This window comes from Drosophila innubila (genome assembly GCF_004354385.1).
Source record: "Drosophila innubila isolate TH190305 chromosome 2R unlocalized genomic scaffold, UK_Dinn_1.0 1_C_2R, whole genome shotgun sequence".
Taxonomy (NCBI): Eukaryota; Metazoa; Arthropoda; class Insecta; order Diptera; family Drosophilidae; genus Drosophila; species Drosophila innubila.
The window spans coordinates 17936875-17958872 of NW_022995374.1; the positions used below are offsets into that span (position 1 = coordinate 17936875).

A 21998-nucleotide genomic window follows, 5' to 3' on the forward strand; every position below is an offset into this window, starting at 1 on the left:
TTTTTATTTTAATTTTCTAAATCTTGTGTATTTTTAAATGGATTACCTAATGAGCTCTCATCCTTTTGATGTCTAATGATTTATTGATTAATGTATAAACCTAACCTTTTCATACATATTGTGACTATCTATTAATATTTTTCAATGATCTTAAAAGCCGTCATAATATGTTTTCAATAATCAATCAGTTTATCCTTCAACAATCAATATATACAGTACATATTTCTCAAGTTATGTCTACTGTAATCTTCTAAAGTCTTGACAGCAAAATAAATCGCTTCACATCGATCGTCATATCGTCATGATCTTCGGTTTTCTTAAAGGCGTTACAAATTGTTAGCTAGACTAAAAACCCATCAAACGCATTTGAATTGCGCCCTCATGAACAAACGAACGATCTATCTATCTATTCACCCATCTATTCATCCATCCATCCAACCATCCATCTAACCATCTATCTATCTATCGATGTGATTGTGATCGGTATCCATATGTGAATCCAGCGAGCAGACTGAGAGCCCATACTCCCAATTGGGGTCGCATGTGGCACGATCTTCTTCAATTTTTGACAAGGCAAACAAAACGCAAAGCCGATGCGCTTGTCACAAAGAGTCGCAAATCCAAATCCAAATTCAAGAAAAGCTGCAACATTGTGTGGCAAACGTTGAAACATTCACCTAGCGACCGAGTAGACTACTTTGCTCTAACGTATGTAACTCTGGAGCTGGCAGAGGCAGAGCCTAAAAGGGGTAAGCACACAATCACTCGCCAAAAAGATGTAACCCCAAACACAAAAAAAGAAGGCGAATCAGCTGCGTGGCAACAAGATTGTGGCAGAGGCAGAGGCAGAGATTGAATCGAAGCTGAAGCTGGAGCTGAAGCTGAAGCTTGACAAACAATTGCGACGATTCAAGCTTGAAGCCAGAGCGCGTTGATTGAGATTGAGATTTTCTGGCAGACGGCAATAGAACAACAACAACAACAACGAGTAAGAAAGCTTTAATCGAGAGTACCCGCCTACGAGATACTCTACGCCCATGCCCTTAAAAACTTTAATAGTCACTTACACCAACATTGCTCTCTTTTTCTTCCTTGTAAAAATGTCTCTTATATATCTTACGAGTTTATTAACTGACCATGATGAATTTTGAGCGCAGATTCGGATATATTTATTTATTATACTTAAGTTTACTTTAAGTTGATGTTATTACTCAAATGACTTAAGCTGTTGGTACTACAAAGCAACTTTTATGCCTCTAGCTCTTAGAAACTGGGAAATCTGTTTAAATCTTTAAAACTGTTTTTTTTTTGGTCGTTTTTACCAAAAATTTAAAATAAACTTGAACTATTTTTTTATTTATGGCAATATAGCAAACTTGGTGCGTCTAGCTCGTAGAAACTCGGAGATATTGTAATTGGTTTTTTTATACATTTGTGAGATTTTCGAAAAAAAAAAAAAATAAATATTTTAAATAATTTTAATCCGTTTGCACACTGAAGAAGGCTACATGGCAAGTTTGTTGCGTCTAGCTCTCGGAACTACTGAGGTCTGTTTCTTTATACACACAGACGTACAAATGAACATGTCTATATCTACTTAATAATACTTTATGTGTCTGCTAAGCCTCTTGCTGCCTGCTACATATTTTTTTAATATAATATATAATATACCCTCGTTACAGGGTATACATATATAACAGCAACAATGCCTCAACTCCAAAATGTAACTACAACTGCACCGAGTTGGCGCTTTGAAGATGATCGTATGTGGCAGCTGCTGGCTGCGGTTGCCACACGTAGCCACCAGCACCACTAACAACAATAACAACAACAACAGCAACTCATAACTGTGATTGTGTGTGCATCCTAGACTTTCAGTTTCATTTTCAATTGGAGAGCAGCTCACGTCGAGTCGTTGCAACGTTTCATATAAATACGCGCTGTGGCTGCACATCGAGATCAGTCAGAATCTGGCGCTGCTCCGTGGCGCAAAACGTAGAGAGATCCCCAAATTCAAGCCCAAAAATAGAATTGCAGTGTCACATTCATCAAACCTACATCAGAGAATCGAAAGCTTGCAACTCACGTGGAATATGTTCAAGTTACTCGGACTAACGCTGTTGTTGACGGCGACGGTGCTGGCACGTCCAGAGCCGCCAGTGAACTCCTACTTGCCTCCCTCGCCCTCCGACAGCTATGGCGCACCGGGTCAGGGTCAGGGGCAAGGACAGGGACAGGGCGGCTTTGGCGGTAAACCTTCAGATCAATATGGTGCTCCTGGAAACGGTCGTCCCTCGAGTAGCTACGGTGCTCCTGGTCAGGGACAAGGTCAGGGCGGATTTGGCGGCAAGCCCTCGGATCAATATGGTGCTCCTGGCAATGGCAATGGCAACGGTCGTCCATCGAGCAGCTATGGAGCTCCTGGCCAAGGACAAGGCGGCAAGCCCTCGGATCAATATGGTGCTCCTGGCAATGGCAATGGCAACGGACGTCCATCGAGCAGCTATGGAGCTCCTGGCCAAGGACAAGGCGGCAAGCCCTCGAATCAATATGGTGCTCCTGGTAATGGCAATGGCAACGGTCGCCCCTCGAGCAGCTACGGTGCTCCCGGTCAGGGACAAGGACAGGGTGGATTCGGTGGCAAGCCTTCGGATCAATACGGCGCACCTGGCCGTGGCAATGGAAATGGCAATGGTCGCCCCTCGAGTAGTTACGGAGCTCCTGGACAGGGACAGGGACAGGGACAAGGCGGCTTTGGTGGCAAACCCTCCGATCAATATGGTGCTCCTGGCAAGCCTTCCGATCAATATGGTGCTCCTGGTAGTGGCAAAGGTAATGGTGCTCCTTCATCCAGCTACGGTGCTCCCGGTCAGGGACAAGGGCAGGGCGGATTTGGTGGCAAGCCCTCCGATCAGTATGGTGCTCCTGGCAAGCCTTCCGATCAGTATGGTGCTCCTGGCAATGGCAATGGTCGACCATCGAGTAGCTACGGTGCTCCCGGTCAGGGACAAGGACAGGGTGGATTCGGTGGCAAGCCCTCGGACTCGTATGGTCCTCCGGCCTCTGGAGCTGGTGCTGGTGGCGGTGCTGGTGGTGCCGGTGGTGGTGCTGACTATGACAACGATGTAAGTAGCTCGCAGCTTGATTTGGGTACTGGCTCTTACTTGGCTCCTTCCACACACAAGAACAAGACTAGCTCCACGCTGAATGCTTCACAATTGCTCACTCTATTGCCAAATGCTGCACAGATCTCTTCTTCTTCATGCACCGCTCCGTTTTGCTTGCGCCTTCCTCTCTTATTTTCACTCTCGCACTTTCTCTCTCTATTCCTATCAATACTCTAGAACTGTCTCTATCTCTCTCTCTCTCTCTTTCTCTCTCCAACACGCTCCTTCGCTACCCTGTAGGAACCCGCTAAGTACGAATTTAATTACCAAGTTGAAGACGCTCCAAGTGGGCTCTCATTTGGGCATTCAGAGATGCGCGACGGTGACTTCACCACCGGCCAGTACAATGTTCTGTTGCCCGATGGAAGGAAGCAAGTAAGCGAGATGCTCTAGCTAACAGGACAGGATACACTCGTAATCGAATGCCACTTCGAGCGTAACTAATCTTCCCCATTTTCCCATTGCCTTGCAGATCGTTGAGTACGAGGCCGATCAGCAGGGATACCGTCCACAGATCCGTTACGAGGGCGATGCCAATGGCAACGGTGGAGCTGGCGGTCCAGGTGGTCAGGATTTGGGTCAAGGCGGTTACTCCAGTGGTCGTCCAGGTGGTCAGGATTTGGGTCAAGGCGGTTACTCCAGTGGTCGTCCAGGTGGTCAGGAATTGGGTCAAAATGGTTACTCTGGCGGTCGTCCCGGTGGTCAGGATTTGGGTCAAAATGGTTACTCTGGTGGTCGTCCCGGTGGTCAAGATCTGGGACAAAATGGTTACTCTGGCGGTCGTCCCGGTGGTCAGGATCTGGGACAAAATGGTTACTCTGGCGGTCGTCCCGGTGGTCAGGATCTAGGCCAAAATGGTTACTCAGGCGGTCGTCCCGGTGGTCAGGATTTGGGACAGAATGGCTACTCCGGCGGTCGTCCTGGCGGCAACGGTGGCTCCGATGGTGGCCGCGTGATCATCGGCGGACGTGTCATTGGCCAGGACAATGGTGATGGTCAGGGTTACTCAAATGGACGTCCTGATGGGCAAGATGGCGGTTTCGGACAGGACAACACCGACGGTCGTGGTTACTCCAGCGGCAAGCCCGGACAGGGACGCAACGGATTCGGACCAGGTGGACAGAATGGCGACAACGATGGCAGCGGCTACAGATATTAAATATGGCAAACTGACTCCGAGACACAAACTAGCTAGCATTCGAGATGAAATATTGGAAGAAGTAGATCAATACCTAGAACTTAAGACTCTTTAGAACTATGAACTAGTTACCATTACCATTACCATTACCAATACCATTACCATTATTGGTCTATCATCCTGACTATATACTCTATACACATCTCACGCTATCTCATCCCATCTTCCGTTCACAAACATTTCATAACTCCAACTTCAATCCCATTTTAGCATAAGTTGAACTTGTTGTAGATGCAAATCAGAAAAAAATATTCTGCTCACAAGTGGCAAAGAACCCAAAAAAAATATACAAATCAAGATTTGTTAAACTTAAGAATTGCTTGTCCATAAGTATGTGAAGTAATAAAGACATATTTTTTTAAACAACGGCTTTCAATTTCAAATAACAGAGGAAAAATCCTAAATAAATTAACTATAAAATTTCGACTGAAAAATATATACCGCGAATTTCGGAGCATGTCTAATTTATCATGGTTTGATCCCTGCAATAAGTCAGAAACCAAGACTGTTATAATCTCGTTAAGCACCTTTTATAGTTACGTTTCTTATAACATCAGGGGATACAAAAATTAGTTATCTTCCTTTTAAAACTTAGCGAAAATTAAGCATTTGAATTTTGAAAATTTTATAACAATTTTATTATGTAAATATTAAAATATGCTTCTAAAAATAACCAGTTTCCCAAAGTATCTATAAAGTACGTGATTAATGTCATAAAATTTCAGTTCAATCTCATTTTCATATCAGAAATAACATTAAAGATTAGTCAACATTTTCAGATACAATTTTGTATCAAGTTTGGGGAATTGCTAATGAAATTATTCTTAGCCTCAGTGAAATCACCGAAATTAGTCCATGTATAGTTCCAGAGGCGAGGATTAGCATGAGGATCGTCAGGTTTGTTTGAGGGTGGGACAGCTGTGGCATTAATCAATTTCAGCTCGTTAAGCATAAGATCCAGCACACTGGGATACCTGAAGAGGGAATCAAATCTCGAATAGAATCAAGGAGTAAAGAATATTGTTGTAACGACTTACTGCTTGGCCACATTATTTTGCTCGCATGGATCCCTGATGATATGGAAGAGACAAGGTGCACTCAGTGGATTACAGGTAACTCCTCTATTCGGGGGACAATAGATTGTGGCTTCTCTACGCAATCTTATCTGATCAGCCTTTGAGGGTAGCATCTTCAGCCTCTGCATGGCCTGTCCGGTAGCGCTCTTGGTCACCTGATCCCAGTTGTAGTCACCCGGATAACGCTTTTCCGGCATTCCATACCAGCCATCCCAGGCTCCATTGTAGTTAGTGCCTTTCACCAGCTTCCACTCGTCAACGGTGAGTGCCGAACTGCCCCAGATATCATCGATATTGTGCAGTATAGTCTTACGTGGTGAGATGCCATCTGTTACCAGGGCTGACCAAATGCTCATTCCATCCAGATTGGCTTTACTGAGATTGGCAAGTGCCTGCTCACCGCCAGCTGCTTCTACCAGTGTGGGTAACCAATCTGAAATGTGCATAGTTTGTTCCGACAATCGTGGGAGTTTTGTCAGCCGCGGTGACCATACCAGGGCTGCACCACGTACTCCACCCTCCCAGAGGGTGTTTTTCGTGCCACGCAGCGGATAATTGGAGGCAAAGTTCAAGTTGAAACCGTCAGTTGGACCGCCATTGTCCGTGGAGAAGATGATTATAGAATTATCCAGCATGCGATACTTCTGCAGTTGTGCCACAATCTTGCCCACAGAGTCGTCCATTTCAGCAACCAGGGCTAATAAAAAAAACAATCAATAAAGCAATAAAATTACATTTTTTTATTTTTAAAATTAATATTATTAATTTCAATAAAGTCGATCAATCGACAAGTAATACTTCGACTTGAAAAAGTGTCAAGGAAAAAGTATGGAAAAAATTGACAGTGATGAAAAAAAATTGAATTTTGCAGTATTAAAATAGAGGCAAAGTAATCATAAAATTGACATTCTGCAAGTAAATCGCTTATGTTTTGACAAAGTTATGACAGTTTGAAGTTTTCGAAATTGCGTCAAGGCAAAGGTATGGAAATATGGACCAAAAATGGACAGTAATTGAAAAAATTGAAATTTTTACAGTTAAACAGAATCAAAATAGAGGCTATATAGTGCTAAAATTGACATTCCGCAAGGAAATCGGTTAAGTTTTGACAAAGTTATGGCAGTTTAAAGTTTTCGAAAAAGTCTTAGTGCAAAAGTATGGAAACAATGGACAGTGATTGAAAAAATTTAGCTTCTTTATATGTACACTTTAAATTCAGTTTTTGAGCAAACTGTCTTAGCTAAAAAAAATTAATTAAAAATTTACTTAATAAATAAATAATAAAAATAAATATACGTACATTTTAATATCAACTGTTTCTACAACTCACCCGCATACTTGCGTCTCTTGTACTTCGATATATGATTTAACTTGGAGACAATGTCATCGTTGGCCGGCAGCGGATTATATGGATTTCCGGAATGGACTGCCGCATGTGCCACATAAAGGAAAAGTGGACCCTTTGTCGCATTGTGGGCGGCAATGACATTAAGGGAGTGCTTTGTGATTACCTCCGTCGTGGGCTGACCATGCAGATCGTAGGCGACATCAGTTCCATTGCGCATGTCCAGACCCCAGTGACCGTGCTCCACAGCTGTGTGATCATTGTAATCATGGTGTCCCGACCAGAAACCCACGTGACTACTAAAGCCCCTATATAATGGAGTATAGGCCCTCTTCCAGTGACCCAAATGCCACTTGCCGGCTATGTGCGAGGTGTAGCTGCAAGTAAAAATAAGAAGATGATGGATTTACTTACTAACAAGTGGGGAATTTCAGACCTACCCCAAATCGTTGAGATATTGTGGCAGTATTTTTAGATCCAATGGTAAACCACGCGGCTCTGCGGCATAGAGAACCGTATGTTGCATGCCTGTAAAGAGATTAAATTAAAGAAAATCCGAGAGACAAGGTCATCTTATATACTCACCCGTGTGTATGGGATATTTACCCGTCATGAGAGCAGAGCGGGAAGGTGTACAAATGGGATTGACATAGTAACGATTCAGTATGAGACCCGAATATGCCAAGGCATCGATGTTGGGCGTGGGAATCTGCGCTGATCCACGAAAGCCAACATCATTGAAACCCTAAGCAATATGATGGGAAGGAAAGAGAGGGGATATCGAAAGGGAAACTCAAAAAGTGAACTCAAATTGCTTGTTATGCTCACTTACCAGATCATCCGCCAGAATGAAGATGATGTTCGGCTGTCTATCTGCATCCGCTGATTGACATATACCAGCGATGGCGATGATGATGACGAACACGATGTGCAACAGCAACAGATTCACTCGAATCGTGGGTGGTTGCAAGAGTCTTGTTTGCATTGTTTTTGCTTTGCCTGTGAACTGCAACATGGAACGTTAGTGGAGGAAGAGAAGAGGATGCTACGATTAGAGCTCATTAGCTATCTAATTGCTGCACAATGTCGAAATTCAGGTATTACGTATAGGTATTTATGTAATGTCAACGGCATCATTGAGTTCAGCACAGAGAGTCGATCAATTGATTGCCCATTTGGCTTTTATCTTATCCGATTGACATTGATTTCCATTACAGCAACCAACGAAGTCGAAAAAGTGCCGACTCACTTATTGGTAACTGGGCTGCAAGTGGAACTGAATCAGCAGAATATGCCATAGATGTCAAGTTTGCTTTATGATGATCTCAATCTGTAAGCGATCCGAAAGCCATTTCAATTATTGCGCCATAATAAATCTTAAATTTAGATGGTACTAGTACGATCCATTAAAAATGTCAACATAGACAGACATTTTGCGAATGTCTTTATCAAACACTTATTATTCATTCATGCAACGCAAAAACTGTGTACTATGGTAAAATATGTAAATGCCACAGCCAACTAACTAATTAGCATGCGAATTGAACGTCAAGTTTGTCGACCCTAGCCCATTAATGGGTCAAACAACAGTAAATTGTGGACAATAAATAAATCCCAGACAATGCTCAAAATTGTACATGCAAACATTAAAAAAATTTGTTTTCATTATTTATTTAACTTTTGTTTTCGTTGCTGACCAAAAAATTCACTCACAGTTTTTAAATTATTTTCGTTTCTCTTATCAGCATACATGTATGTTTGTTATAAAGTTGCGGATTTTATTAGCAAGCACAATCACCAAAACATATGCATGAACATTAATAATACTCATGTACATACATATATTAAATTTATTTATTTTTTTACTTTTTCAATACAAATAATTAATTAGGTATTAATTAGGTATTAATACACACTCTGCATGCACTTAAGAATTTTATGAAGTTCTTTCTTTTTTGAATAATTAACTAAAATTTTCAGTTAATAATTTTATTGGTGTCGTTTGTGACTGTATTAATACACGCGCCAACTGAGACTGCGAAATGACCAACAAGCAAAACGTTCGACAAGCCCAATTTTAAAGCTCTCTGCCTCTCCCATGTTGTTTTTGTTGATGTTGCTGGAGGGACGTCTGCGTCGACGTTGCCGCCTCTCTGCAAGCATAACAGTGAAAGCCGCGTGCGCTGTTAAGTACAAACGTGTGGAATCAATTATGCGCTGTTAACAGCGACGACGCGCCGTCAAGCGAGATATGTAAACAGAGAGCCAACCACACACACGCGCAGAATGAAGAGAGTGAGAGAGCGACCCCTGCCAATGTACCGGTGTATGGCTAAGTTACCAATTTTTTTGCAATTGTACCATAAATGTTAATCATACCATATTCTTGCTTGTACATTTTATAGACAACTTTTATAAATTTGGTCAAATTGCTTTGTAGTATTATTATTAATGCAAATATTAATGGCACTAATCCATATTACAGAATCTATTGCTATGCAATCGAAACGAATGTAATTAGTGAATGAAATTTTATATAGTTTATCGGGTTGGGTTCAGTGGATCATTCTCAAGTTCTTGCTGCAACCATGTGGACGTCTCTCATCGCTGTTAACCTCTTCCTTCTACTTGCCATTATCATGCGGTCAAGCGACTCAGGATTAAAAAATAATATTATTTCATTTTAAAAGCACTTAGTTGTATAATTTCAATTTGCTAAGCTTCTTAGCAAAAATAAATTGCTAATTAAAATTAATAGCGACAATTTTTATTCAATAATACATAGCAGATATTTTAGGCAGTTCTCTTCAAATAGTCGCACTTCTCTGACCCGAATGAGCCGAAAATAAATGTTATATAGCATTTTTCCTATGTCCAATTATCTGTAGTCGATATCAGTTAGAGAAGCTTGACTATATATATCATGTTACAATTTTTAATACAGAATTATAAACGAGTTTTTTCCCTTAAATAGTAAAGTCAAGACTAAAAAACAAAAATTTTGTAAAGGGATAAGTTCAACTTAGCTGTACGATTCAACAACGACTATATTTTTAAGCTTATTAAGTATTATCCTTATTTTTTTCCATTGCCCACCCGAAGAACAGCCATAACTTATTTTCCAAAACTAAACCGACTATCGGAATAAATAGAAACTACACGGGTAAATTTTGATTGCAAGTACATCCAGCAACAAAGGCTTTAGAGTATTTCAAGATCGACGTGACGAATTTCTGGGAAATGAGTCTGCAAAGATAAAGTTAGATTATTATTTTCATAAAAAACAATTCAATTCATTTGTACTCACGCGTAGATTCATTTCAATGCGATCAATTTCACCACCCATGAGGTCAACAATGTTCTCTCCCTGATCCAGCAAAAAGCTTTCTAGATCGTCCACATTACGAAAGCCTCGCACAGTCTAATAAATATAATATTTATATCGCAATAGTTGGTATTAATTATTTTATTAATAAAACTTACCGTCAGCAGCTTATTAAGATCTTGTTTATCTAAATATGAGCGCGTCAATTCCCGTCCATCAAAGTCCAGCTCAGCCTATAAAAGAGAGCAGTCATTAGCTTGGATTGTAATGGGATTTATGAGAAGTTAAACTAACCTTATAGCGCACACGTCCATTTCCAATATCAATGCCCTTGACATCGTAAATAGCCCGAATCATCACATCAGCCTCTAGCGCAGAGTTGATCTTCTCCAAACGCTCCATGGATATGGAAACACCAACCAACGCATTGGCATTCGTGTAAATGATGAATGATGCAACACCACCCAATAGCGCTCCAATGACTAACGAACCAGCCGCATCGAATAGCGGTGATCCAGTGTAGGTGCTCAGACCCATACAGGCGGCAGCTATCATGACACCGGCAACAGCTGCAGCATCCTCGCAGAGCACCACATTAACGCAGGGATCCTTGCCACTAAGTACTGCAGAAAAGAGACATTTAATAAATTCTCCTTTTCTCACTCAATATACAAAATACAAGTTACCGTAATCCTTAAAGCTCATATTGTTAACACGCGCTGATCGCTTTAGTTCGTTGATGGCAACCACAAGTGTTGCGCCCTCGGAGACTAGCGAGCCTGCCAATATACAATAGACCCAGAAGAGATCTCCGATAGGCTGCGGATGAATGATGCCCTCGATGCCATGGTAAATGGATAGCCCACTTCCAACGCAAAAGATTCCCACGCCGGAGATAAGAGAAGAGACGTAGCGCATGTTCATATAGCCATACGGATGATCCGTGTCCGGCTCCTGGGACGACTTATAGATGCCAAAGGCCAGGATCAGCTGATTGATTAAATCCGCCAGCGAATGGATGACTTCCGCAAACATGCTGTGAGAGCCACTGTATATCCAACCACCAAACTTAAAAAGCAGATTCGCTGCATTTCTGGGAATAATATAATGGTTTTCTTCAATAGTCCAATTTAATGACAAAGTAAACTTACATGGCAATGGCGGTAGCCACCACTTGGCCGGACTTTTCAGCATCCTGTCTGTTCTCCTGTATTAACTTCGTACGTGAGCCCATCTCCCTTCTATAGTCACGCAAGCGACGCTTGACCGTAAACACATCTGTGGAGTCGTACAAGTTAGCATCTTATCGTCTGAGTTTTAAACCACTTACTTTGCTGATACTGTTTGCGTTCCAGATCACGTTTCAGCCGCTCTCGCACAATGCCATCCCGTGAGCCCCACACCTCTAAGGCCTTTGCCTCGACATCTCGCCGCCAGTAGACGGTCATGGGTGGCTCCTGTTCGTATGGCGAACGACGTTTGATCTTGGGCAGCTTCTCCAGATCTGTGGCTGACAGCATGAAGTCGGATATTGCCCGAGCGGGCGTCACAAAATTGCGCTCTAGCGAGATTCGGTAATCGAAGCGGGGTCGCTTTGGCGCAGGTGCCACAGTTGGAGTCGTCGGTGCTGCTGTTTCAATAGCTTCCATTTGAGCTGGCGGAGGAACAGGCGGTGAGGCCAAAGGCTGAGCACTCGATGTCGGTGCGATGGTTTCCGAGGCAACAATATTTAAAGCTGGCTCATTTAGCTTGGCTACTGGCGATAGCTCTGTTTTTTCAAAGACAATTTCATTAATCTTTGAGTCCTCGATGGTGGTTGTGATTGATAGAATGCCCTTTGACGTTTTCACCTCAAACTTTGTCTTTGTGCCCCCAGGCAGCTCTTCCTTTTTTACTTGACTAACTTTTTCGGCTTTTGCCACAGACGCCGTGTCCTTTTTATCCTTGCCATCACTAGTGCTCCAGCGTCGCGGCATTATCCACCATTTATGGTTGCTTCCTCCTCCTCCGCCCAGACGACTGCGTGCCTGCAAACGGAGCAGTGCACACTCGTTACTTTGCAGAGCACTGTGTCCGATGCCATTGAAGCTCTGTGGCAGTCTCCACTGGTAAAGTGCTCGACTGAACTGCTGTTGTCTGCTGTGCAACAGTTGCCCGCCACGCAACAACATCCTTAAATCAGCAACGAGGGCGCTCTAAAAACAAACAAAATAAATGAGCATGCGCATCCATAAATATAAATATGTCATCTTTTTAGAAGTTCATGGTTATGCCACTTACACGGCGCGCTCTGCTCACACAGATCTCTATCAGTTGACGTCGTTCCTTATTGTTGTGGTTTCACTTTTAACCCAACTACGTCATGCGAATAGTTTAATACATGAATTATTACTTTTGCTTTGATTACTGGCACACAATCGGAAAGCTTTGGCTACCAAATTAGCTGCAGTATTTGTTAATAAGGTAAAATAATGCACTTTAAATTTTGTTACTGCATTTTCTGGTTTTACGAATTAAAATGGTTAATAAACTAACAGTGTTGCCACCCATTGAAAATTTCCGATCTGGTTCGATTCTTTATACCTAAAAAAATGGTACATTCAAAAAAGGTACATGGAAAATATGTACCTTTTTTTTAATTTTTGTAAATTTTAGAGCCAGAATTTTGATAACTTTTCAGAATTTTAATTAGAGCTTTGTCGAAATTTTGATATTTTCTTACGAGCTTCAAACCATCGTGAAAATGCTTTCCTTCATGTTATCTAATTTCAAATTTTAAATTTTCATCAAATTAATAATTTATTGCATCTTGATATTTGCATTGACTAAAATTTAAGTTTATAAGCGTGACCGCTCACAGCTGGCTAGTATTTTAGATATTTTGCGTCGCAATTTCAGCTAATTTTCGGATGCTTTCCAGCCATTTTTTCCTCTAAAATTGGCAGTACTGGCTGAGATGAGCCGGCACACAGCTGATTTCAAAATGTAGTAGCAGTGCTACCAACTTGATTTAATAGTTATACCCTTGTAGAGTTTATGTCTACGCGTATGTTACTACATTTGCAACAATGAAATATTCATCCAAATATATGCATATTTAATTTTGATATACTATACCAGTTTATTATACTTCATTCATTTGCAATTTTAAATTATTTTTGCACTACACTTTATTTCACATAATTTCAGTTACTATTTGCTTAAACAAGTGAGAGTATTTAAGCGTCGACAGTCTAACGTATTTTTCTTCTCTTCTTCTTATCTCCTCTAGCTTTTGGTTTCCGCGGCCGGTGCTGTAATCATATTTTTTTTACTCTTTTAAGTTTCTGTTTGTTGTTGATTTTTTGGAAGTTTAAAATGTCTCTGTTAATACAACGTGTTGGAAAACTGTTAACGCGTAATGCTTTGCCAATAACAACAACCGGGAGATGTCGTTATTCTGTTGACGAGATCTTAGGCGATGGCAACGAAGTTCTTGTGGAACGTCTGGAAGGCCCACAAAAGGGTATAACAGTGTTGGGTCTCAACAGGCCGGTGGCAAAGAACGCATTCAGTCGTGGCCTGGTAAACACCTTTAAGGATATACTGGAGGAGGTTAAGCGTGACAACGGGTCTCGTGTAGTTGTGCTGCGCAGTCTCACTCCCGGCATTTTTTGTGCTGGCGCCGACTTGAAGGAACGCAAAGGTAGGGGATGTAGCTCAGTGGTAGAGCGTTCGCTTTGCATGTGAAAGGCCCCGGGTTCAATCCCCGGCATCTCCAGCAGCTTACTTTTTTTAAAATCCTTTTTATTTTATCAATTTAATATTTGGCATTTCCTAGGCATGACTACAGAGGAGACAAGCGAATTTGTGAGCCAGCTGCGTGCTCTGCTCATCAGCATTGAGCAGCTGCCCATGCCAGTGATAGCGGCCCTAGATGGCGCTGCTTTAGGCGGCGGCTTGGAAATGGCACTCGCCTGTGACATACGCACAGCGGCGAACAATGCGAAGATGGGTCTGGTGGAGACACGCCTTGCCATTATACCAGGTGCCGGTGGCACTCAGCGTTTGCCACGCATTCTCTCCCCCGCACTGGCAAAGGAGTTGATATTCACTGCCCGCGTGTTCGATGGCCAAGAAGCCAAGGAACTGGGCTTAGTGAATCATGTGGTGCAACAGAACGAGTCTAAAGATGCTGCCTACCAGCGAGCATTGAAGTTGGCCGAGGAAATACTGCCAAATGGACCTGTGGGAGTTCGCATGGCCAAACTGGCCGTGGACAAGGGCATGCAAGTGGATCTAAACACCGGTTATTCCATTGAGGAGGTGTGCTATGCTCAGGTCATACCCACCAAGGATCGGCTGGAGGGACTTGCGGCTTTCGCTGAGAAACGTAAGCCTGTTTACAAGGGCGAATAGGCGTAGAACGCTGCTTATTTAAGTCTAAGAAGTGCATTTATTAGTTGTTGACTTGCGTTAATTTTGTTGAATTTAATAAACTTTAACAGTCCCAAATGAATAAAAAAAATTAATTTTTTTATTTAAATTGTGCGCTATGACCACATTTAGGTCCAAACGGTCGACAAATTGTGGAGGTCGGTCGATAGTGTAGCTGTAGCCCTGCGTTTACAGTGTTATACTTCACTGTTAACGCTCTGTTAATTTAAATAGCTGTTGAAAATTTGAAACCGATTAGAAACTTCCTCATTAAACAATAAATTATGCGGATACAATTAAATAGTAATTGTCAAAAGCTTATCTGATATAACCACTAGTTAAAAAACAATTTCACAAATTATAATTAACTAGTAATTTAATCTAACCAATTCAAATGAAGGACTAAATTAGGGGAATTGAAAAGAGTTTGAAATTAAGAGCTGAACTTGAATAATTCGAGCATATTTGATGCAGTTATGAAAGCACTCATTAAGAAAAGAATAAAAAAAAAAAGAATAAGACTATAAGCCAACGAAATATATTTCGGGTTTTTGAGTACGTCATATGAATCTTAATGTGCACAATTCAGTCTAGATTGAGAGAAACGCACTTAAAGCTGCTCAACGCATCTCTCAGTTTGTCTTCTGCCGCTGGACACAATGGACGCGATCTGCAAGATTTTGTCCGTTTTGTTGTTGGCAGCAACAACAGTGAAGGTGTGGGGAGAGTTCTGTGACAATGGGACAGGCGAATGCAAAGAGTTGACACCAACGGAATGTCCAGCTATATTCAATAATCTAGATCTGATCGGTCTCAACAATGTTAAATACTGCGATGAATTCAAAGATATTGTTTGCTGTCCACTTCCTTTAAACGCCCAGCAACATATTCAACGGTCTGTGGACACAAGAGGATTGTTTGAAAAGGGTAAACAAATTGTGTGTTATAACCAGGGACCCTAACTGTTATAAGATTTTAAAATAAAAGTTACGAAAAAGCACTTATATTCTGATTTTATAATACAAATTACAGAATAACACTTATTATTGATTATTGAAAATAAAACAGATAATAGGAAGAGAGTTATTCTGTAACTTTTATTTTAATATCAAGAGAATATTTCTTTTAATCACTTTTAATTAAATTAAAAAAACAAGTGTTATTCTGCTACATTATGTTATTTCGTAATTTTTACTTTAAAATCAAAGATTAAAATTTAAAATGATTATTTAATTGATTTTTGTTACTTTCGTTACCTGGTTATAACTTGTATTATTTATGTATAACTTGTAAGTTAATCGGTTTCCTTATCCACAGAATGCGAACGTTATAACGATGTCAGATCCTCGTGCCGTCTGTCGCCCTTAATTGTGGGCGGCACCAAGGCGGAGGGTCGTGAGTTTCCCTTTATGGCTTTGTTGGGAACCCGACAGCCGGGAAGCTCCGTTGTCACCTGGATCTGTGGCGGCACTTTGATCCATCCCAAGTTTGTGATAACTGCAGCACATTGTCTGGACACGGCGGAGACAAAAGCGGAACGCTTAGATCCCAAATTCGCATCACCCAAATATGTTGTACGTTTGGGGGAATTGGATTATAACAGCACAACGGATGATGCAGAGCCCCAGGATTTCCAGTTGGTCAACTACGTAGTGCATCCCTCGTACACAGAGAATGACGAGGGCAGTCTCTTCAATGATATTGCCGTACTCGAACTGGACCGGAATGCCACACTCAATGAGTATGTGGCACCAGCGTGTCTTCCGTCCAGCAGCGGCAACGAGCACTTTGACCTGGTCGCAGCTGGCTGGGGAAACACTAAAAACAATGGTCAACAGTCAACGCATTTGCTCAAGGTCTCTCTCCAGCGTTACAGCGATGAGATTTGTATGGAACGTCTCGAAAGTCGCATTGTACCACGAACTCAGTTCTGTGCCGGCTCCGGATCAGACTCCAGCATGGCAGACACTTGCAATGGGGACTCCGGCGGACCCATTTTTGTACAGCATCGGTCCCACAATTGTCTGAAGCTGATAATTGGCGTTACTTCTTATGGCCTCATCTGTGGCAATCACAAATTTCCCAGTGTCTATACTAAGGTTCATCTCTATACGGATTGGCTGGAGCGGATTGTGTGGGCCGAATCATGACCTACTACTACTACTACTACTATTGATATAAGATGATAATCTTGTCAAATATCTCAGGGAAATTTCATAATTATATTTAATAAAAGATTAATTCAGTTCTATCGTTTTTATATTGCAATGATAGAATTGTATTAATTATGTAGGGAAAAAAGTTATTTTCTCGATCTTACTATATGTGTCATAAAAATTACTTAAGGGATTTGTATTTTAAAATAAATAAAATCAGTTCTATCGTTCTTACAAAAATTATTTCTATGGATTGGATGAATGGGATTTTGTGGGAAGAATAGTGACCTAATTAGTAATATTCAGGAATGCCACAGAAATCGAATACAACCGAAAATTTTCTAAAAATGTAAGGAGTTTTGAGAGATATAAGAGATAGAAGAAAGAGAAAAAAAATGTATGGAGTTTTGATTTTGATTTCTGTGGCACCACCACTGATTACTGTGTATCATTTCAAATATTTTATAATTTAATTGCATTAAATAGATAAATTCTGTTTAATCTTTTATCTCTACTCGGGCTCACTAAACAAGATTGTGTGGGAAAATTATAAACTATTCTATTACCTTATCATTTCTAATACAGCTACTCAAGTAATTGCTTCACATCTTTTACTAAAAAAAAATCCATAAAATGATTAGTCCTATTAAATTATGCATATGGTTCTTAGAACATATTAAAAAAATATAATTCTTATGAGTTTAATTTGATTTAAATACTTTTGAAAATAAAAAAGAAATATGTTGTTTTTATCAAAACAATTACAGCATTTCCTGAAAATTGCAAAATGAAATTGTATTTAAATAATAATAAATGCAGTATAATAATTTTCAATAAATTTGGTTAGCTTTAATAAACATTATAGTAACAAGTTTTGTTTAATAATCAGTTAACAAGTATGTTATATATGTATATTTTAATTTAGGGATACTTAACATAGGTTTTGGGGAGGATGTGATTATGTGTGGGTGTTTTTGGGCGTGTGTATACATGCATGTATAAGTAAGTGATTATAATAATAGATATATAGATAGATTGTCGATTGTTTGTTGTTGTTTTTGTTGTTGTTTGTGCAGTGTGCGTTGTGCTGGATTACTTAAGGCTAAAACACAATATTTGTAATAAAAATAGCTAAGTGCTAGAGAGGACCCTGTAGAAGACCAGTAACAGCCATTGCCATTGGTTATATTTAGATATAGATATATCGATTGGCAATACTACAGGCGATTGTAGATTTGATTGTAGTTGGCGCCAGGACGATTAACCTGATCACTGCGTCTTCTGGCTGCGATTTCCTGCTTTCTGATCTCCTGCTGCTTATAGACGAACAGGGGACGGAAGACGATGGCACGACGACGACGATCACGACGACGACTCTTCGGCTGATCGGCCGATACCAGCTGAGTCTTTAGTTCCGACTCCGTCTGCAGATCACGGCGTGGTCGCTGGCGAAACAAGTCCGTTTTGGCCGAATCGTGGGCATACAGGGTGCTCAGGAAATCAAAGTAGGGCTTGGAGCGTAGACTGTCCGGCTGTGCCAGCGGCGAGTTATAGCTGAACTGATTGGGTGTCTCGATGTCGAGCAGTGTGTGTGGTCCCTCCTGCTGAACTTGTGGCAACGCTGTCACCAAGCCAACGATGCCCAGGGCCACAACCAGGGTGTAAAACTGCGGAAATAGCAAACAAAGGCAAATGAGCCAAGTTGGTAGAAGGTGTGAATAACAATTGGAGGCCAGAGAGCCAAAGCGACAGCGTTCTGCAAGCTATTAGAACCAGTCTACAATCTACAGTTCACAGTCTTCAGTCTACGGTCTACAGTCTACACACGATGCGAGCAAAGCTTATGCTTTAAATTAGCATACAATAATTAATTTAAATTAAATAACAGATATCAAAAAAAAAAAATAAAGAAATAACAGAAATCAATGATATAATCGCGATCAAAATTTAATTTATAGTCGCACGTAAATTATTCATGATCACGTTGAATGCCGGCTGATGAGTTATCACTATCATTATCCATATGCATCCCACTGGATGCTAATTACAAGCCATACCCCATCCAACCCAACCCAACCCAACCCAATCTAATTGAATATGCTGCCCTTGACGAAACTAAAGCCAAAGCCGGATGCACGATACCATTTAAAAAAAAAAAAAAAAAGAATTCCATTTGATAGGAACCAAAAGCACCTGTGCACATCTTTAATTTATGTATCACATTTCGGTTTTGTGTTCATAAAATTTGTATTATTCTTAGAGGACAAATTAAAGACTATACAACAAATAAACATTAAAACCAAATAAATAAATAAATGAAAAGAGATAAAAACCGGATGACGTTGATTTCAGATTTCAAGTGGAAACCAGCTTTTGGTGTGACGCCAAGTCGAACAAACTCTCAATGACAATTCCAAAATGGACCTTTTTTAATTCCAATTAAACCAAAATCTTGATTAGGATTAAAGAAAGACAATTTCAATTACGACCGTTTTAATCCGTTATTAATATGCATAAATTGAAAAATAAATATTAAATAGCAAATCATGATTCACGTTTCATTCCAGTTAATCCCCAAAATCAACCTATCTACATATCTGTGTCTGTATTTATTTGTATGCATAAATTACTTCATTGATAACAGCAGACATAGACAAATGTTTTGCTGCTAATTATGTAAATTTACAACCTGAATTGAACCACTCCATTTAATTAATTTTCATGACATATGATGCCAGGCGAAAAGTAAAAAAATACGCTTGATAAATATAAACTATCTGTTTCTTGGTATCTGTAACCGGTTGCGATTTAGTGGCTCAGGGCTAACCCATAAGATGTACAACAGACACTTGTTGTGTTTAATACCCTGTAAACAGAGTTTGAGTTAACATACAGACTTAAAAGTCCTTCGGATCCTCTGTAGTCATACCCTATGAAGTATACTCTGCTCTAAGTAATTCTGCATCTCTTCGTTTAAGAACTGGGAATCTCAAATTTGTTTTCGTAAGAAAAATCGTTACATGAAAATTTAGTTGCCTTTAGGTCACCCTAAAACTCTAAAACGTTCTGTTTTTTACCCACTTGACTATTTATTCAATAAAAAGAAATTGTTGTTATTTTTAAAAAATCAAAAAAAATAAAATTTAGAGCACGCATAGTTAGAATTCACAAGAGAATTAAGTCTGTATTACCCCATACATAATTTATTTATTTTTTCTTGTTTATTTTCATTCTTTGCGGTTTCAGGCAGGATTTTGAAGTAACTAAATTAACTTGTTGGGTCAGACAGGTACTAAAAAGCTGTATACATTTATTTATTTATTAACTAAAAGTCAAGTAAAATATTTATGAGCTATGCTCAGACTTCCTCATCACAACAACAATTTAAAAACTGAGAAATACTTGCAATAATTTAAATTGAAAAATGTTCTTGACCTTTTTGAAAGTACAAAAAAAAAACAGAAACAAAATAGGAGTACGCGATCCGTTAGACTAAGATTTCAAATACGTACTTTGTATTTAATTAATTTGTGTTGTTGTGCTCTTAAAAATGTTAATAAGAAGTAAACACGTTTTCTGAACATATATCATTATTGGATTTGTTTCGCTTCTTTAACTTTTATTTTGTTTGTCGAGTCTAAATATTATTATGGATCGTAAATTCTATGTACTGTTATATACTCACTTGTTTCGTTAATTGGTACATGTTATATTTGTTTGTTTGTTTATTTTTTATTGCTTTATTTAGTGTATATCCTTGGAACAAGATTCGATTGGGTCTTGAGTGCTCAATTGAATTGCACACACACGTTCTGATATTTTTTGTTTGATTTCTTGAATTAATTTGTTTTTCTTGCACAATTTGTTGTTAATAATATTGTCTGTTGCTTATCACAAATACAAGACGCGACGATATTGAAATATTTACAATTATTATGCTTGATGTTGTCGCTGCTGAGCGTGCGCACTAACTGTTCAGAATTATTGTCACAAATTCACTTTTATATGCCAAAAGCGCTTTACCTCCGACTCCCTCGACTTCCCCATCGCCCCCCGCTTAGTCCGTCATTATCGTGAACGGGTTTTTCTTGGCGACTTCGTTGTTGACGTTGTTCTGTGCGTTGTTGTTGCCTATTTGTTGTTGCTTGTTGCTGGTTGTTGTTTGTTGGTGTTAAGTGTCGCCGATGTCGCGAACTAATCGTGCCGTTGCAGCTAGAAAGAGAAAGAGATAGACACAGAGAAAGAGAAAGAGCGCAGGCGTAAACTCTGGTCAATTGCCAAAAATCAAATAATATTGGCAGTTGGATGCGTATCTTTTGTTAATAGATCTTGGATAAATTAATGCGGATTGCAATACTTGAGCGTATTTTGATTTGTTTTTTTTTTTATTATTTTTTATATTATTATTATTATTATTTTTTTTTTTAAAGGTGTGTGTTGATCAAAAGGAAACGCAATTGACAGTCATCCCTCAACCGTCATCACATTGTTTATTGGTACTGATTGGTGTTTTTTTGGGGCCGAAATGTTTGCATTTCACGTTAATTTAAATTAAATCTTTTTCCATGACGCAGACACTAATCAAATCAAATGAATTCAAATCAATGGAAAGGAAAACAAAGCTGTTGAATCTTTTGACGTATTACAAATTGTTGAACAGGATTAGAATTAGTTTTCGTTCTCTTAAGAAACGGAATACGGAAGCCAGCAGTTATCAGTTGTCAGTCGACTGTCAGCAGATCATCATCTATATAATCGCCTTTGAAATCGGAACCAATTTAAATAAATAGCTGTATTCTTATGTAGACGAGCTCATTATGCTAATACGAGTATGCCAAATATTCGTAGATGACGCATTTGAAGCGTCTCGGAAAACTGTCAACACAACTTGGCCTAAACGAGTACGCTCTTGAACATGATCTCTCAAGCCTGACGAAGGTCAAGTGTTAAGTCTCTTAAGACAATAGGAGTTCGAGTATTTGGGACATTTTCAACATTTTCAACATTTTTGTGCCAAGTTAACAATTTCACTTCAATCTGCTAAGCAATTAAATTAACATAACTTATTAAACAAACAGTACTTTTTCAGTTTGATTGCATAAACTCAACTTCACGTGACAAATTCTTGATTCTAATAAATGAATAGTTAATAATTTATTTAACAAAAAAAATCAAAAAATCGTATATGAAAAATCAAAACAAAAAGTTGATAACTTGATTGACAACTAAATTGGCTCAGATTGAATTGAATTGATTTATTTGTTGTCCAGATGTCATCAGCAAATTTTTGGCAGTTTATATTTTTAGATTTAGAT

General features: G+C 39.6%; 6 protein-coding genes and 1 non-coding gene across 8 annotated transcripts; 4 read left to right on the forward strand and 3 right to left on the reverse strand.

The window, feature by feature from the left end:
* The first annotated feature begins 2093 nt into the window (after positions 1-2093).
* LOC117784700 (pro-resilin) lies at positions 2094-4728 on the forward strand. 2 transcript variants are annotated; one of them, XM_034622509.1, is made up of 3 exons: positions 2094-3125; positions 3408-3542; positions 3640-4728. In XM_034622509.1, exons 1-3 carry the CDS (start codon positions 2094-2096, stop codon positions 4324-4326), a joined length of 1854 nt encoding a protein of 617 aa, XP_034478400.1. In that variant the 3' UTR covers positions 4327-4728. The 2 variants fall into 2 exon arrangements, with proteins under 2 accessions (XP_034478400.1, XP_034478401.1); XM_034622510.1 differs by lacking the exon at positions 3408-3542.
* Positions 4729-4973: 245 nt separating this feature from the next.
* Positions 4974-7771, reverse strand: LOC117783086 (arylsulfatase B). Its single transcript, XM_034620265.1, has 6 exons — positions 7619-7771; positions 7372-7531; positions 7227-7314; positions 6772-7163; positions 5403-6138; positions 4974-5339 (listed from the first exon to the last, which is right to left on the reverse strand). Exons 1-6 carry the CDS (start codon positions 7769-7771, stop codon positions 5141-5143), a joined length of 1728 nt encoding a protein of 575 aa, XP_034476156.1. The 3' UTR covers positions 4974-5140.
* Positions 7772-9535: 1764 nt separating this feature from the next.
* LOC117784433 (zinc transporter 9) lies at positions 9536-12627 on the reverse strand. The gene is made up of 8 exons (XM_034622169.1): positions 12392-12627; positions 11442-12306; positions 11263-11389; positions 10798-11204; positions 10406-10734; positions 10270-10344; positions 10094-10207; positions 9536-10032 (listed from the first exon to the last, which is right to left on the reverse strand). Exons 2-8 carry the CDS (start codon positions 12280-12282, stop codon positions 9988-9990), a joined length of 1938 nt encoding a protein of 645 aa, XP_034478060.1. The 5' UTR covers positions 12283-12306; positions 12392-12627; the 3' UTR covers positions 9536-9987.
* A 745-nt stretch (positions 12628-13372) lies between these two features.
* LOC117783310 (methylglutaconyl-CoA hydratase, mitochondrial) lies at positions 13373-14610 on the forward strand. The gene is made up of 2 exons (XM_034620663.1): positions 13373-13796; positions 13932-14610. Exons 1-2 carry the CDS (start codon positions 13469-13471, stop codon positions 14507-14509), a joined length of 906 nt encoding a protein of 301 aa, XP_034476554.1. The 5' UTR covers positions 13373-13468; the 3' UTR covers positions 14510-14610.
* On the forward strand, positions 13800-13871 carry Trnaa-ugc. The gene has a single exon. It is a non-coding gene; the product is annotated as a tRNA-Ala (tRNA).
* Positions 14611-15155: 545 nt separating the features above from the next.
* On the forward strand, positions 15156-16786 carry LOC117785129 (venom protease). Its single transcript, XM_034623032.1, has 2 exons — positions 15156-15454; positions 15845-16786. The coding sequence occupies exons 1-2, from the start codon at positions 15187-15189 to the stop codon at positions 16675-16677; spliced, it is 1101 nt and encodes a 366-aa protein (XP_034478923.1). The 5' UTR covers positions 15156-15186; the 3' UTR covers positions 16678-16786.
* Positions 16787-17531: 745 nt separating this feature from the next.
* LOC117785130 lies at positions 17532-20679 on the reverse strand. Its single transcript, XM_034623033.1, has 2 exons — positions 20369-20679; positions 17532-18350 (listed from the first exon to the last, which is right to left on the reverse strand). Exons 1-2 carry the CDS (start codon positions 20387-20389, stop codon positions 17901-17903), a joined length of 471 nt encoding a protein of 156 aa, XP_034478924.1. The 5' UTR covers positions 20390-20679; the 3' UTR covers positions 17532-17900.
* Positions 20680-21998: the final 1319 nt, after the last annotated feature.